The sequence below is a fragment of the Xiphias gladius genome, chromosome 19 (genome assembly GCF_016859285.1).
Source record: "Xiphias gladius isolate SHS-SW01 ecotype Sanya breed wild chromosome 19, ASM1685928v1, whole genome shotgun sequence".
NCBI classification, from domain to species: domain Eukaryota; kingdom Metazoa; phylum Chordata; class Actinopteri; order Istiophoriformes; family Xiphiidae; genus Xiphias; species Xiphias gladius.
Genome location: NC_053418.1, coordinates 9,229,637 through 9,242,580, shown reverse-complemented (window position 1 = coordinate 9,242,580; position 12,944 = coordinate 9,229,637). Strand labels below are relative to the sequence as shown.

At 38.2% G+C, this 12,944-nt stretch overlaps 1 protein-coding gene across 1 annotated transcript; it reads left to right on the top strand.

Annotated features, from left to right (window-relative positions):
- The first annotated feature begins 2,849 nt into the window (after window positions 1–2,849).
- On the top strand, window positions 2,850–11,152 carry plpp5 (phospholipid phosphatase 5). Its single transcript, XM_040155666.1, has 8 exons — window positions 2,850–3,078; window positions 4,804–4,945; window positions 5,092–5,200; window positions 6,928–7,018; window positions 7,136–7,199; window positions 7,301–7,425; window positions 7,758–7,928; window positions 9,460–11,152. The coding sequence occupies exons 2-8, from the start codon at window positions 4,875–4,877 to the stop codon at window positions 9,627–9,629; spliced, it is 801 nt and encodes a 266-aa protein (XP_040011600.1). The 5' UTR covers window positions 2,850–3,078; window positions 4,804–4,874; the 3' UTR covers window positions 9,630–11,152.
- The last annotated feature ends 1,792 nt before the right edge of the window (window positions 11,153–12,944 follow it).

Here is a 12,944-nt window from a genome sequence, read left to right as displayed (position 1 = left end):
TTCACAGAGATTCTGTAAAACTGAACAGCCTTCTTTTTTTATTGTTTTTTTTTTTTTTTTGCATCTGCAGATCGCATGATCATGAATTACTTTGTGCCAGTTCGTCCTCTTCTGCCCTTCTCAGCTGATACAGCAGCAGTATTATACGCCTAATTTAAGTGTCCCAGCGTGCATTGTTTCATTCACTAAAAATACTATCAGATGTATGTGTTTTGTTGGTTTACTCTAAGTAGAGTACCGACATTTTTTATTTTGAGAAAACAGCATGTTTATTCTCATTTAAGTGGCCCTTAAATACATCTGAGGAGGATTTTTCTAAGTGTCCAGGAATTTGCTAGTTGACACCCCCCCATTATGTCAAAGGGTATGTTTCTATTCAATGTGATGTCTTTTGGTTTTTGTGCAATGTTGCCGACTGTCATCAAGTTTTTAATTGACATGCTGTCAGAGGAGAAATAGTGTTGGAATAAATAAATAAATTCACCTTCATAAGCACTCATCATCTCTTTTTTACTTGTAGTAAAGTTGCTTACAGTAACTCTAACTGGGGTCATATCTATCTCTCGTGGTGTTGCTTCAAGTAAAACGTGGATGAACACAAAATACCATGTTGATTACTGTTCAACCTGTGTTACTGCATTCTGCATATTGTTAAAGAACCTGTAAATAGTTTGCATTGAACTTGCATAGAATCATGTTACTGTGGCGTGCTCTTTTTGCTTGTACAATTCTGCTTCTAAATGTGTGACTGTTGAGACGACACTCTTTTTGTACATGACTGTCTTTTTATTTGAAAAAATTGATTCTGTCCTTTTTCATTCTAAAGTTGAGTTTGAAGAGTTCAGACATGCCTGAAGTTTGACTTTAATAAAGCTGTACTCTGTCTCAGTGAAGCACACTCACTGTATGTGATTTTTTTTTTTTTTTTTTTTTTTTTTTTATAAACAGTTTGGAGAAATCACTGAACCAGATATACGGTAGATTTACCTTCTTGTTTAAGAGTTTGTAATAGCCAGATTTTTACCATATATATTTACCAAGTAGATGATAGCTTAGTAAAAATGACATGGAAAAAAATGAGTAAAATAAATTAGAGCTGCACGATTTGTCGATTAGTTGATCAACAGAAAATGAATCGGCAACTATTCTCGTTTTAGACATTTTTCAAGCAAAAGTTTCCAAACATTTGTTGGTTAAAGCTTCTCAGATGTGATGGTTTGATGCTTTTCTTCATCGCATTTGCACTGTCGGTCAAATAAAATGAGCAATATGAATACATCTTCCTGGGCTTTGGGAAGTTATACCGGGCACCTTTCACTATTTTCTGTCATTTTATAAACAAAGACAACAATGAATCAATCAAAAAAGTAATTGGTGATGAAAATAATCCTCAACTGCAGTACTAAAATAATTTCAAATAATGTTGATTCCTAGGTTTTAGAAATAAAGCAGTTCATTATTATTAAGTGTATCAGTGTGTTAAAGGTGAGGGAGTCATCTAAATAAAAAGAACTACCAAGGGTAAAAGGTAAATATTTAATACATGAATTTATACTGTGAAGTCTCGTACGGTGTCAGGACACTCACATATGCAAAACTATGACACTCTGTGAGATTAGGAGAACTGGAAAACAGATTTTCCACTCATCTATTTTTTATTCGACTTCTTTTTTTATTACCTCTAGATGGCTCTCTGTAACGTGACGTGGCTTCTTGCATCCACTTGTCAAGGCAGATTAAATCATCTGCACGACCATTTCCGGTTTATAAAACACTACAGAGCTCCTGAAGATTCAATCTCTCAAACACAAAATACCGTTTTGTCAAGTCATTCATTTAAATAAACTCCTGTGTTTATGGAATAAAAAAAATTGTGACACATTGCGCATCATTAATTGGTACTGTCGGCATATATCAATTTATTGGAGGTCCCTGATAAATATTTATGAATTAGACCACCAAATGATACTTGAAAAATGTTAAATCATCTTACACTATAAAAACACTTGGATTTTGAAACCCTTATGGTCAACTGGAAAGCTAATTTAATCTATAACTAGTATGGTTAAAATGATGATTGAATACTTAAATGCTTGCAGTATGTAACTGATTATGCCAAAAAAAAAAGGCAATAACAACCAATTAATATTGAGCAATATTCAAAATATTTGTTACCAAACATATTTGCCACTGTAATCAAAATCCTTCACACAACTTCTTTGACGGTCCAGTCAAGATAATCAATATTTACACTACAAATGGTAAGATAGTCAATATTTAAAGTGATTATCACATGAAAGTGTATCAACCATGAACTGTACACTACTACTACTATACATATATATATATATATATATATATATATATATATAAACACCGTCCATGGTCTCAACACACTTCATAAGATACAACGAAAACAACAAAAGTACTAACACACAGTACAACTGATAAATTGCAAGAGGAAGTTCATTTGATAAAATGTTACTTTTAGTAAATTCTACTGATTACTTTTTAATGTATTATCAAATAAGCATAATACTGAACTTTCTTCAGTGTTCATATGGACTCAACTGGCAAGAAGAAGAAGAAATATATGACTAAGAAAAACGCTCAGGCTTCTGCTCATAAATATAATTTGATACTGATGTGTGGCATTTTATCTGTGCTCGGTCGTGGTATAGTATGATGATATTTAGAAAGAAAATACAATATTAAGGAAAACATGTTTACATTTTTCAGTTTCATCTACCGATAAAAACAGTGGGGCACAGTCGAAATCTCCAGAGCAAGTGAGTAAGTGGACCTTGAGTCGCGCTTTAGTCTGTTTCTTGCACGGAACTGCCGCCTCTATTTTGAAAATCCTGAACCAGAAGCAGCTCCGATCCTCACTGTTATCTCAACGCGGCGCTCGTCTCCTCCGTGGCATCCCCGCTTCTCTCGAGTCCTCAGATGTGCGGCTTCCACCGTCGGCAGCGGAGCCGGGGATGTCGAGGCCCGATTCGTGTTAACGGCACTCGTTAATATGAGGATAAAGAGATAAAAAAAAAGGGGGGGAAAAAAAACAACGACCTGTTTAAGGTTAGTAGCGGACCAGAGATTCTGTTCTTGACAAGGCCAGATGTCTTGTTTGACAGATGTCGCTAACTAGCTTAGCTCAGTCTGCTAACATCTTGTCTTCCGTGGCACAGGGACTTGATTTTAGCTCCTCGGTCTTGTTTTGTTGGCCGGACGAGGCCGGCAGAGGCTGAGGCATTTCATCTCGGTGCCACTAAAAACAGGTTTTATGTTTTCATTCAGGTGAACAACAGCTTCTAAATATGTGTATTATCTGGAATTGGAGGGCACAGGTGCAGCAGGTTGGCCTTAATATCAGGTTTTAGACAGGGAGACCGGAAAGATACTTAACAGTATCGTTTCCAACGTTTCACCTGATATATACTTAGAATAAAAGTTGTGGAGATGTGTTGCAGAATGGAGATAATCGCCTTAATTTGTTGGGTTTTGGGTAGTATTTTTCCCCCTCTTCTTAGAGACAAGTGTAAACTAAGGGACAAGGGTCAGTAACCACTGCTGATGTGGGACTGTAAAAGCTGGATCCCTGGCGCCCCAGACCCCAGGGGGCCTCTAAAAGCTCCAGGTTCACTTAAATCAACTGGTTGTACTGTTTATGAATTGGTTGCCTCTAAAGAGCAACATCAACTAACATGGGGCCTTTCCTTACTTAATGCTGTGGCTCTGTTCTTGGAGAGGTGTCAGTTTTCTTTATTTATTTATTTAATAATAGTTTAGAGTGTTATTATTTTAATTTGTATGGTGCTCATGTGTGTCTGTTTCTCTAAATACTGTGTGGTTTATTTAAAGTAATCAACGCACAGAAGAGCTGGGGCAGAGGAGGTTTATTTTAATTATCCGTTTATAAGTCTGACAGGTAATTTAGAATTAATTAATCATTTAGTGTTTAAAGATTTAGAAAATAGTACAAAATGCCCTTTACAATCCACAAAAGTCCAAATTGACATCCAGATGTCTCATTCTGTCCAGCAAACGGTACAAAACCCAAAGATATTCAGTTTACTAGATCGTAAGAAAATGAGTAAATATTCCCATTTGAAAAGCTGGAACTTCAGAATGTTTGCCACTTTTCCAAACCAACTTTGCAACCAACTAATTGATTAATCATTTCAGGTCTAAGATAAAAAAAACTATGTTTAAGGAAAATAAAGCTCAATTAACAGGCCAGTAAAGGTTATCAGATATGTTTGTTTATGTAAAACAAAACAAAAAAAGAACATCGGCCGATATGTGGTTGGATTCTTTTAAACTCTCAAATATTAATATTGGTACTGGCCTGAAAAATCCAGTATCAATTAGGCTACATTTATCCCATCCTCACAAAGATAACAGGGAGATGTCAGATGAGTTTAGTCTGTACCTTCTCACTTATGGGCCTACATATACACTGCTGTTGCTGCTCTTGATACATCTGCCCTGAGCTACTATCAGTTGATATGTACTGTGTGTGTGTGTATATGTGTGTGTGCGAGTACACACACACACACACACACACACACACACATATATATATATATATAAATAACAATAAATAGAGAGGAGCTATTTGTACTAAGTGGACAGAAGTAAATGGACAGAAGTAAATATGATAGTAGTTACTGTTTTTCCACTTGCACACCCACTAACCCTCTACCAAATGAGCAATAATCTTCTCCTCACTTACATAGTAGTTTAACGTAAGTCAAACTACTGACACTATAAACTAAAACTAATCTTCACATTTTTCCTTAGTCCCAGTTAAGTTAAAAGAAGGTGGAGTGATGATGTTTGCTGTTGACTGAAGTCCATTCCGAGCAACAAAAATGAAGGGGAGGCTGCTTCGCGGTTTCCTTTCGGAAATTTCGATCCGGATGGTGCTGTTAGGGGTGTTCCTGTAAGTATGTCCTCCTTTGAATCACATCTGTAGATGTATAATTGCATTTGCAACATTGCTTTATGGATCCATTATCTGAAAGTCAGTGTGTGTTGTATGTTGTCCAAAAATAAACACGGACAAACCCCTGTTTGTGCTACACTCAGTGTGACAGAGCATCTTCCTCCTTTCTACCGTGAGATCCAGTCAGAGGAGATGTGGTTGTATAAATTCCATCGTGTGGAGAGTGACCATGTACCCACCTCTCTCATGTTTGTAAGTAATAGATCTACATGTTTGTGCATTTAACTGGAACAAAATAGATTCCTCAGTTCAGTTTTAAGTTCAGTTCAGTTTTTTACTTTCGTATCATCAGTTTTTAGAATAATTTCCTACCTTCCACACAACCACTGGTTTCATTACAGTTGTGAAATCAATTTGCAGGGACATGATGGGTTGAGATGAGGTTATCCACCACAGTGAATATCATGTCTTTTTTATTTTTGTCAAAAATGTCAGTGTCATTGTGTAGTAAAGCACTGCAGATTTCTTTTGAATGAATTCTTGCTTTCAAGTGTAGTACTTCTCAGCAAGAGCATAACTTTGGCTGAGATTAAAATAAATGTTGACATTATTGCCATCAATTTACCTTACTGAAAGAAGTCTTAAGTCTTCTTCCAAAAACTGTAGTATTTGTAAAATTTTAAAGCAGAAGCGATTTGTATTTAATAATCTAAAACATAGACAAAAACTGGCATCAGCCACTTTTCGGACTGGTTTTATGTGGGTCATTTTTCTATTTCTCTGTGGTTCTGTAAGTTTTTCCATGTGAAGTATTGCTTGTCTTTCTACTTCTTTTTGTTTTGTTTTTTTGTTTGTTTGTTTTTTGAGCTCGGGGCAGTCTGAAATGTGACTGTTGTGTGAACATGTGAAAATCAAAAATGTTTTTACAAATATTTGTGACAAATGGAAACCAAAATATAGACCTATTTGGGTACCAATATGACAACAGAAAGAATTAAAGCCATCAGGAGAGCAAAAGCTCATCAAATTTATCATTGTAATGTCAGCTACAAGTAGGTACTGGTTCTCATGTGAGCCCTGTTTTTTTGTTTTTTTTGTTTTTTTTTAAATCATTTTTTAGATTTTACACTGAATTAGCTATTAACAGTTCCCGTTTGCAGTGTACGCTTAGATTTACAGTCAACTGTCACTGGATAACTTTGATTCTGTAGAAAAGGAGAAAATTCTCAGGCAAGTTCTGGTCTTTTTTCTATTATTTCTAAGAGGGTTTATAGACATTAATCCACAACGGACGTCTGAAATAATGCTATCTGTGATACGTGTAAGTCCCATTGAATGATACCAATATGCGTTTCATGTTCGGAATTGACGGAGTTATTCGTCAGGTTCACCTCAGACAGTATCTGCCTCACGTCTCTCCCTCCACATCTCTCCTTCAGCTCTCCTGTGTCCCCCCCCCCGGGGAGGCTTTCTCTTTTGGCTTTGTCCCAAGTCTGATTAATTTACCTCAAGCGATGACAACTGAGGCAGTGTCAGTTAGGGCTGAAGACTACAAATTTGGAAATAAAAAACAGTCTGGAGGTGTGGAGTTAGAAAGAAGTGAGCTTACCAGACCTCTATGGCCCGCTCCCCATCTCTGTTTGATGCAAGCGACTCGAGGCTACATTAGCGTCTGCCAGCATAACACACCTGAATCTCTGACCGATCGGTTGGTGGGCAGGTTGCATTGTGGGTAGCGTAGGCACAACGTTTTGAAGAAGAATGTATAGAATAAAAAAGACAGTATCTGTTTCTGCTGCATCGATTTTAATCCCGATTTTCTTTTTTTTTTTTTCTTTAACTGTTCATTGTGAGTTTGACGATATTATAAGGATGCAATGCTAAATCAGTCGAGCACTCTTTTAATTTGGCTTTAAATAGATTAGAGTTTTTATGCTTTGCTGTTTTTTTTGTTTGTTTGTTTTTTTTGTCTGCATCAGAGCGTGGCAGTTTTCACCCCGCTGATTGTAATCCTGGTTTTCGCCATCATGAAGAAGTCAGAGCGAGGAGATCTGAAAGAAGCCTCGCTGGGTAAGAAACTGCGGCTGCATACAAGATTTTGGTTTTTTCATATTAAGATATGGCAACTAGCCTTTTGGGTTGACTTTTCTTTTTCATAATTCAGTTCTGTTTCCCCCTGTGATCCAGCTGTAACTCTGACACTGGTGCTGAATGGAGTTTTCACCAACGTCATCAAGCTTGTTGTTGGCAGGTAAACACTGCACATGACATCCTAGGTCATAATATCAGCCAGTGTTACAGTGGATGAAAGCCTAAATGTGTCCTCTGTGTTTTCCCTGTCTCTTCCTTCAGGCCGCGACCAGACTTCTTCTATCGCTGTTTCCCAGACGGTCACATGAACCTGGAACTGCGCTGCAGCGGTGACCCAGATGTCGTCATGGAGGGCAGGAAGAGCTTTCCCAGCGGACACTCATCCTGTAAGAGACGCTCTTATGTGCAATTATGTCTCTACAGCTGGTACATTTTCATCAGCAGGCAACAGGGAAGGAAAACAAATGTAAAAGCAGGGTAGGGGGAACATTATAAATCTGAAAATAGATGTCTTTAAGTGTATTTTTGCCTCCAGGCTCTTATTTTTGCCACCAGGCTTGTATGAGCAAGAGAGCATCGCACATCACTCTAAAAAGCATCTCTCCATTTATAATCCCTGCCCCTTCTTTTTTTCATTTTCTCTTTGTGTCCTCTTTGTGTCTGTATAAAACTTCTCCTGTCTCTGGTCACCCCTGTGATCTGATCTCTCTGCTCACAGTTGCCTTTGCAGGTTTGGGTTTCACAGCTCTGTACATCGCAGGAAAGCTGCGCTGCTTCAATGCAGCGGGCCAAGGCAGGGCATGGCGGCTGTGTGCCTTCCTCACCCCTTTACTGATCGCGTCTGTGATCGCCCTCTCCAGAACCTGCGACTACAAACACCACTGGCAAGGTCAGAGTGACAGGAAAGAGCTTAGAATGGCACAGAGCATCATGCAGGAAACATCTGCACATTCTCATTACATTGCTGACCAATAGCAGAAGCTGGTTTAGAGGGACACAGCTGATTTGCCAGCGCAGTCTGATAATCAGGCTGAATTGCCATTTCTTTTCATTTTGGTCTGTATTTTTCCTCAACCAGTCAGCTGCAAAGGATGTGTCCATCCTATCGACATCATTTTCAGTTGACGTCGAAGCTGCAGTAGTGGTGGCAGTTTAATGTTTCCATGTTGACTGGAGAAATATGACAGTTGAAGAGTTGTCATTTCCTTAATTATGCCTACAAAACTCTGAATTCAATGTTTGGGGAAACAACTCTGTTAGCTGTGTGCAGTAAAGATGATCAGAACCAAATGCTCTGCTTCTGTTGCATTCAGCATTATATTTAGATTGGGGTATACTACTAGCCATATCCATTGTTTGATCTACTGTTATGCAACCAGTAATTCTCCAACAACATATCTGTGTACGTAAATGGTGGATGTTTTTATACAGTAAAATTTTTCGGTTTATTGAATGGAGTTTTTTAGTATCAAGTTTAAGAAGTTTACTCCAGATGGAAAAACTCATGAAATTTGATAAATTCTCTATAACAGTGAAATAATTTTAGGGAAAAAGATCACTTCAAATGTACTAAACTGTATTCAACAACTTTTTTTTTTTTTTTAACATTCAATAATGTCCATACTGTAGGGACACTTCTCTGTTGCACACTCATTTGCAAGACAAATCAGTGTGTACCCCTTTAGCTGTTAAACATTGAACATAACCAGGAAGGAATAACACTCAAATAAGCACACATTTTATCATGGCAAGTGCTAGAGATGTCATGCTTTTTTTATTTCACTTCTTATTTGTACCAATGTGAAGATATTTTACAGAAGGAACCTATAAAACAAACATCAAAAAAGCATGAGAACCAGGTGGGGTTTTACTCTCCAAACACGCATGTCCATGATACATCTCTCACAATAGGCGGTCCATATAAACTCGAGGTGCCCATTCAGTCTGCATGCAGTAAAACTAAGCTCTGCATCCTCGCTGCTACTCTGCTGCCTGCTTTCAGAAATTTAAATTCATCCACCTCCCCAGCCCTTCTCCTGTATTTGCATTTTATTCGTATGTGAATTTTCAGTCTGTGTTGAACTTGATCAGATTTTGCTCCAGACCGTTGATTGCGCAGAATCCCAGCGCCAAGCTAAAATGCACATTGTTACAATGAATGGTTAGAGCAGTGATGTGAGGGTCCTGGCTGATATCTAGATCCAGAAATATGATAGCGTGCTTATCGTTTGAAGTAAAAGTGATCCATTTCTCCCTTTTTTTTGAGGAACATCCCACACTGTCTATCCATTGTTTAAGTCCTAAAGTTTTAAGTTATTGAGTTATACACAGGACGTGAAGATGTGAGAAAGCATTCATGGGAAGCTGTGGAATCAAACTCCTCATACCTGTACCTCTTATCTTCTCTCTCCTTCATGTAGATGTACTAGTGGGTTCTCTGCTGGGTCTTGCCTTCGCCTGGCTATGTTACAGACAGCACTACCCTCCACTTCAGGACCCCGACTGCCACAGACCTCTGCGTCACAGAGAGACTGTTCCTGCAGCACAGGAACGCAAGCTGGCCAACTCCAATTACATCCTACCCCTGTAGAACAGCTAACTGGAAAATATTCCATATTGTTGTAATTTATACTGGGTAACATGGTAATCATCTAATTCTGGCTTTCACACCCTAGGGCTGGGCAGTATATCAGTATTTTTTGTTCACCGTCAATCATTGTAACTATTATGGGAATTTTCTTTTTGTAAGGTGACACATGGTTTTGTTTTGTTTTTTTTGTTTTGTTTTTGTTTTTGTCAACTGAAATTACAAACTCATTACTGAGTCAGATTTCTTTCGAATGGTTTCTGAAACACTTCAGAGTTGCTGAAAATAACAACTCCATTTTAAAAGTCCACCAACTACAGCGACAACCTGAAGTTTGTATTTCCAAACCCTAAAATTATGTCGTAAGTTCCTGGATGTTTCAATACTGGAGATCACGACATTGTTTTCCATGTGGCCCAGCCCGACACACCCTGTGTATTGTGCCTATAGACCACACGATTTTAAATACTCACAAAAGCTGAGCAGGTCAACTACACAACCACTGCACTAATAGTCCACTGCCCATCAATCTGTGGCTCGGCTGCTGACACAGTTTCTCATGTAGGGTCTTCTATTTTTATTGTTTTGTAAACTTGCAACTTTTTAAACAAGCAAGGTTGAGGTTTAAGGGAAACTGCCTGTATATGGTGTTTTTAATTTCTTTGCATGGATGTTCATTCTTGACCTCTAGGAACAATATAGCTCAAAAATCCACCAACCAATGATTCAGAGTTTTCAACGACATCTTACGGTCTCGAAGCTGGCTCAGATGTCATGGTGTGACCTAAATGTGAAACGGCTCAGCGTGAGACTGAACGAACACCGGAAGCAGACAACATCAGCTCTCTGGAAACACCAGACCAGCCACAGTATTGACTGGGAAGAGCTCACAGTCATTGACTATGAGTCAGTGGATGGCTGGAGAAGAATTAGGGAGGCCACCTGATGCCAGAGACCAAAACAAAGTTCATGGTCATCTGCCCTCATTAAGCCAGATTTTCTTTTTGCAGGAACGCACAGTACATGCCCAGTTCGGCCATAGTCTGAAATTCGAGCAGTTGGGGTTAAATGCCTTGCTCAAGGGCACTTCTGTGGCAGTAATGAGGTAGGGGCCAGCACTGTTCTTTCGCTTACACATAGATTTATCCTGCCGGTTCAGGGATGGAACCAGTAGCCGCCCAGTCACAAGGCCCCCTTTTTAACCCGTAGAGGAGGATACCGACCACCTGTTATCACTGACTGAAAGTTCACATTTAACGTCACATGACGGCACACGAGCCAGCTTCATTTGCTGAAGAAGACAGTGAGATGCGATGAAAAGCTCCAAAATACGTGGACCTTTGAGCTCAGATTTTCCTGACCTTATAATGCTTGATTTTTTTTCAGAAGGAAATGGGAAGTAAGAGGTGTTGATACGGGCTGTTCATATCTGAAAGGGGTCGGTGACAAGGATAAAATCCTTTGGTCATTGTATATGTTATTGTATATCATATGTATTTTGGTAAATCCCTTTTCTGAAAAAATATTTGAGATATTATTAATGGATAAAATAACCAGACAGGGATGATCCAGAAATTAAGTACATGAATTCAAGCTACTTCATCAAACTGATGCTGCAATCAGAGGAAAATTTAACATTTTCATAACGTAGTTTAGCTTAGTGATTCATAGCAACGTCAGTGATGGCCTCTGTCTTGAGTGCTTTAAATATCTTTGTCTTCCTATACTATATTTTGAATGTTTCCATTCAGATTTTTTTTGATTGACATCTGGAAAAGGGTTCACAAGCCCAATCCTCAACATCCCAATGTAGCAGTTCCACTCAACTCATCTCGCAGTTTTTGCAGTGCCTGCTGTATTTTAATCCTTTATGACAAACACAATTGATGATCACATCTCTGCTCTAACTGGAAAGCACATCTACTAATATCATCACAAGTTAATACGACTGTAAAACGGCTATGAGATAAATGTTTTCCTACATCAATGCTCTCAGGCTTACTGTAGGTCTGGTTTTTGTAACTGCACACTCTTCTGGCTCCTCTGCCAACCTGTCTAAAGTGAGAGAGTTCACCAAAAGCGGAGACATGAGGTGTACAGGGGTTGGTTTTTGGCATCACGGTGGAACCAGATCTTTCTGATGAACCTGAGTGGGGTTGGACTGTAACCTCTCCAGGTGATGGTGCTAGCCTCCCAGTGCCCCTGCTGGTCAGGTTTTCTATCCTTTTAATAGTTTTATTGTCTCATGAAGTTTGGTGGTTTGTTATTTTTCCCTGGTAGTTTTCATCAACTTTCATTTAAGAGGGTGAACGGTACAGTCTGTGGTTCAGTTATATTTTGAGTTTTACTCATTTGTAATCTTTGTTTTTCCTTTATCTGTAATTTATCCTATACTTCTGTGTAATTGTACAGTTGAATTACATAGGAAAAGACGCAAAATTTTATTTTGATGTGTTTCTGCAGGTTGAAACATGAGACAACCAAACCTCCTCATGTTTTTGTTTGCTTGTGAAACCCGCCAAAGTTTTGCCGAGTCAAAGCACATTTTGCTCGTTGCTGTGAATTAAGCTTAAAGTGGCTGGATCACAGCGGTTTCAGACCAAACTTAGCAGAAAAAACTGATGAATTTGTGCCTTTTTTTTTACTACATTGCTTTATGGCTCTCCGTTAATGAATGGAGTATATACTGCATGTAACAGTATATTCTCTCTGGCATCTTAACTTTGTTTTGAATCTTAACTTTTTGTAAATTGTTTTACGGTGTATAGGATTCACTTGTGAAGATATTACATGGTGTTTAAATGTGGCATGCTGCCTTTCTTTACCTCAGAAAAAGTGTGTTTAATTACTTTCCATAAATTTAATTTTTAATGTGAAGATTTCTGTGTGGAAAGTGTAAAACTTACAACTGGGCGACTAGACAAGAGGAGGTAAAACCTCGCTTTTTACAGACCTTTGAGACAAATAATATCTTAATTTACTTGGTCATTCTTATAGGTATTTATGAGATGATGTACAGGTCTAAGTGTATTTAATTTTGGGGCATGTAGGACTTTACTTGAATTTTTAATATTTGTTTGTTTACCTAAAATGTGATCATGTTATCTCATGAAAATAGTAACGATATTTGTTTTTGAAACGTTGGTTTTTGGGGGACATTTCAGACAAAAAGAAGTTTCTTAGACTCTGCTGCATTTTTATAAAATCCTGCATGTTTCACAGCTACATAGCAATATATTTTCCTCCTCATTACTTCCTTCCAAATCTCCACATTTCCATCCATTTCTATTAATTTATGTGATTATCAGTACACGTATA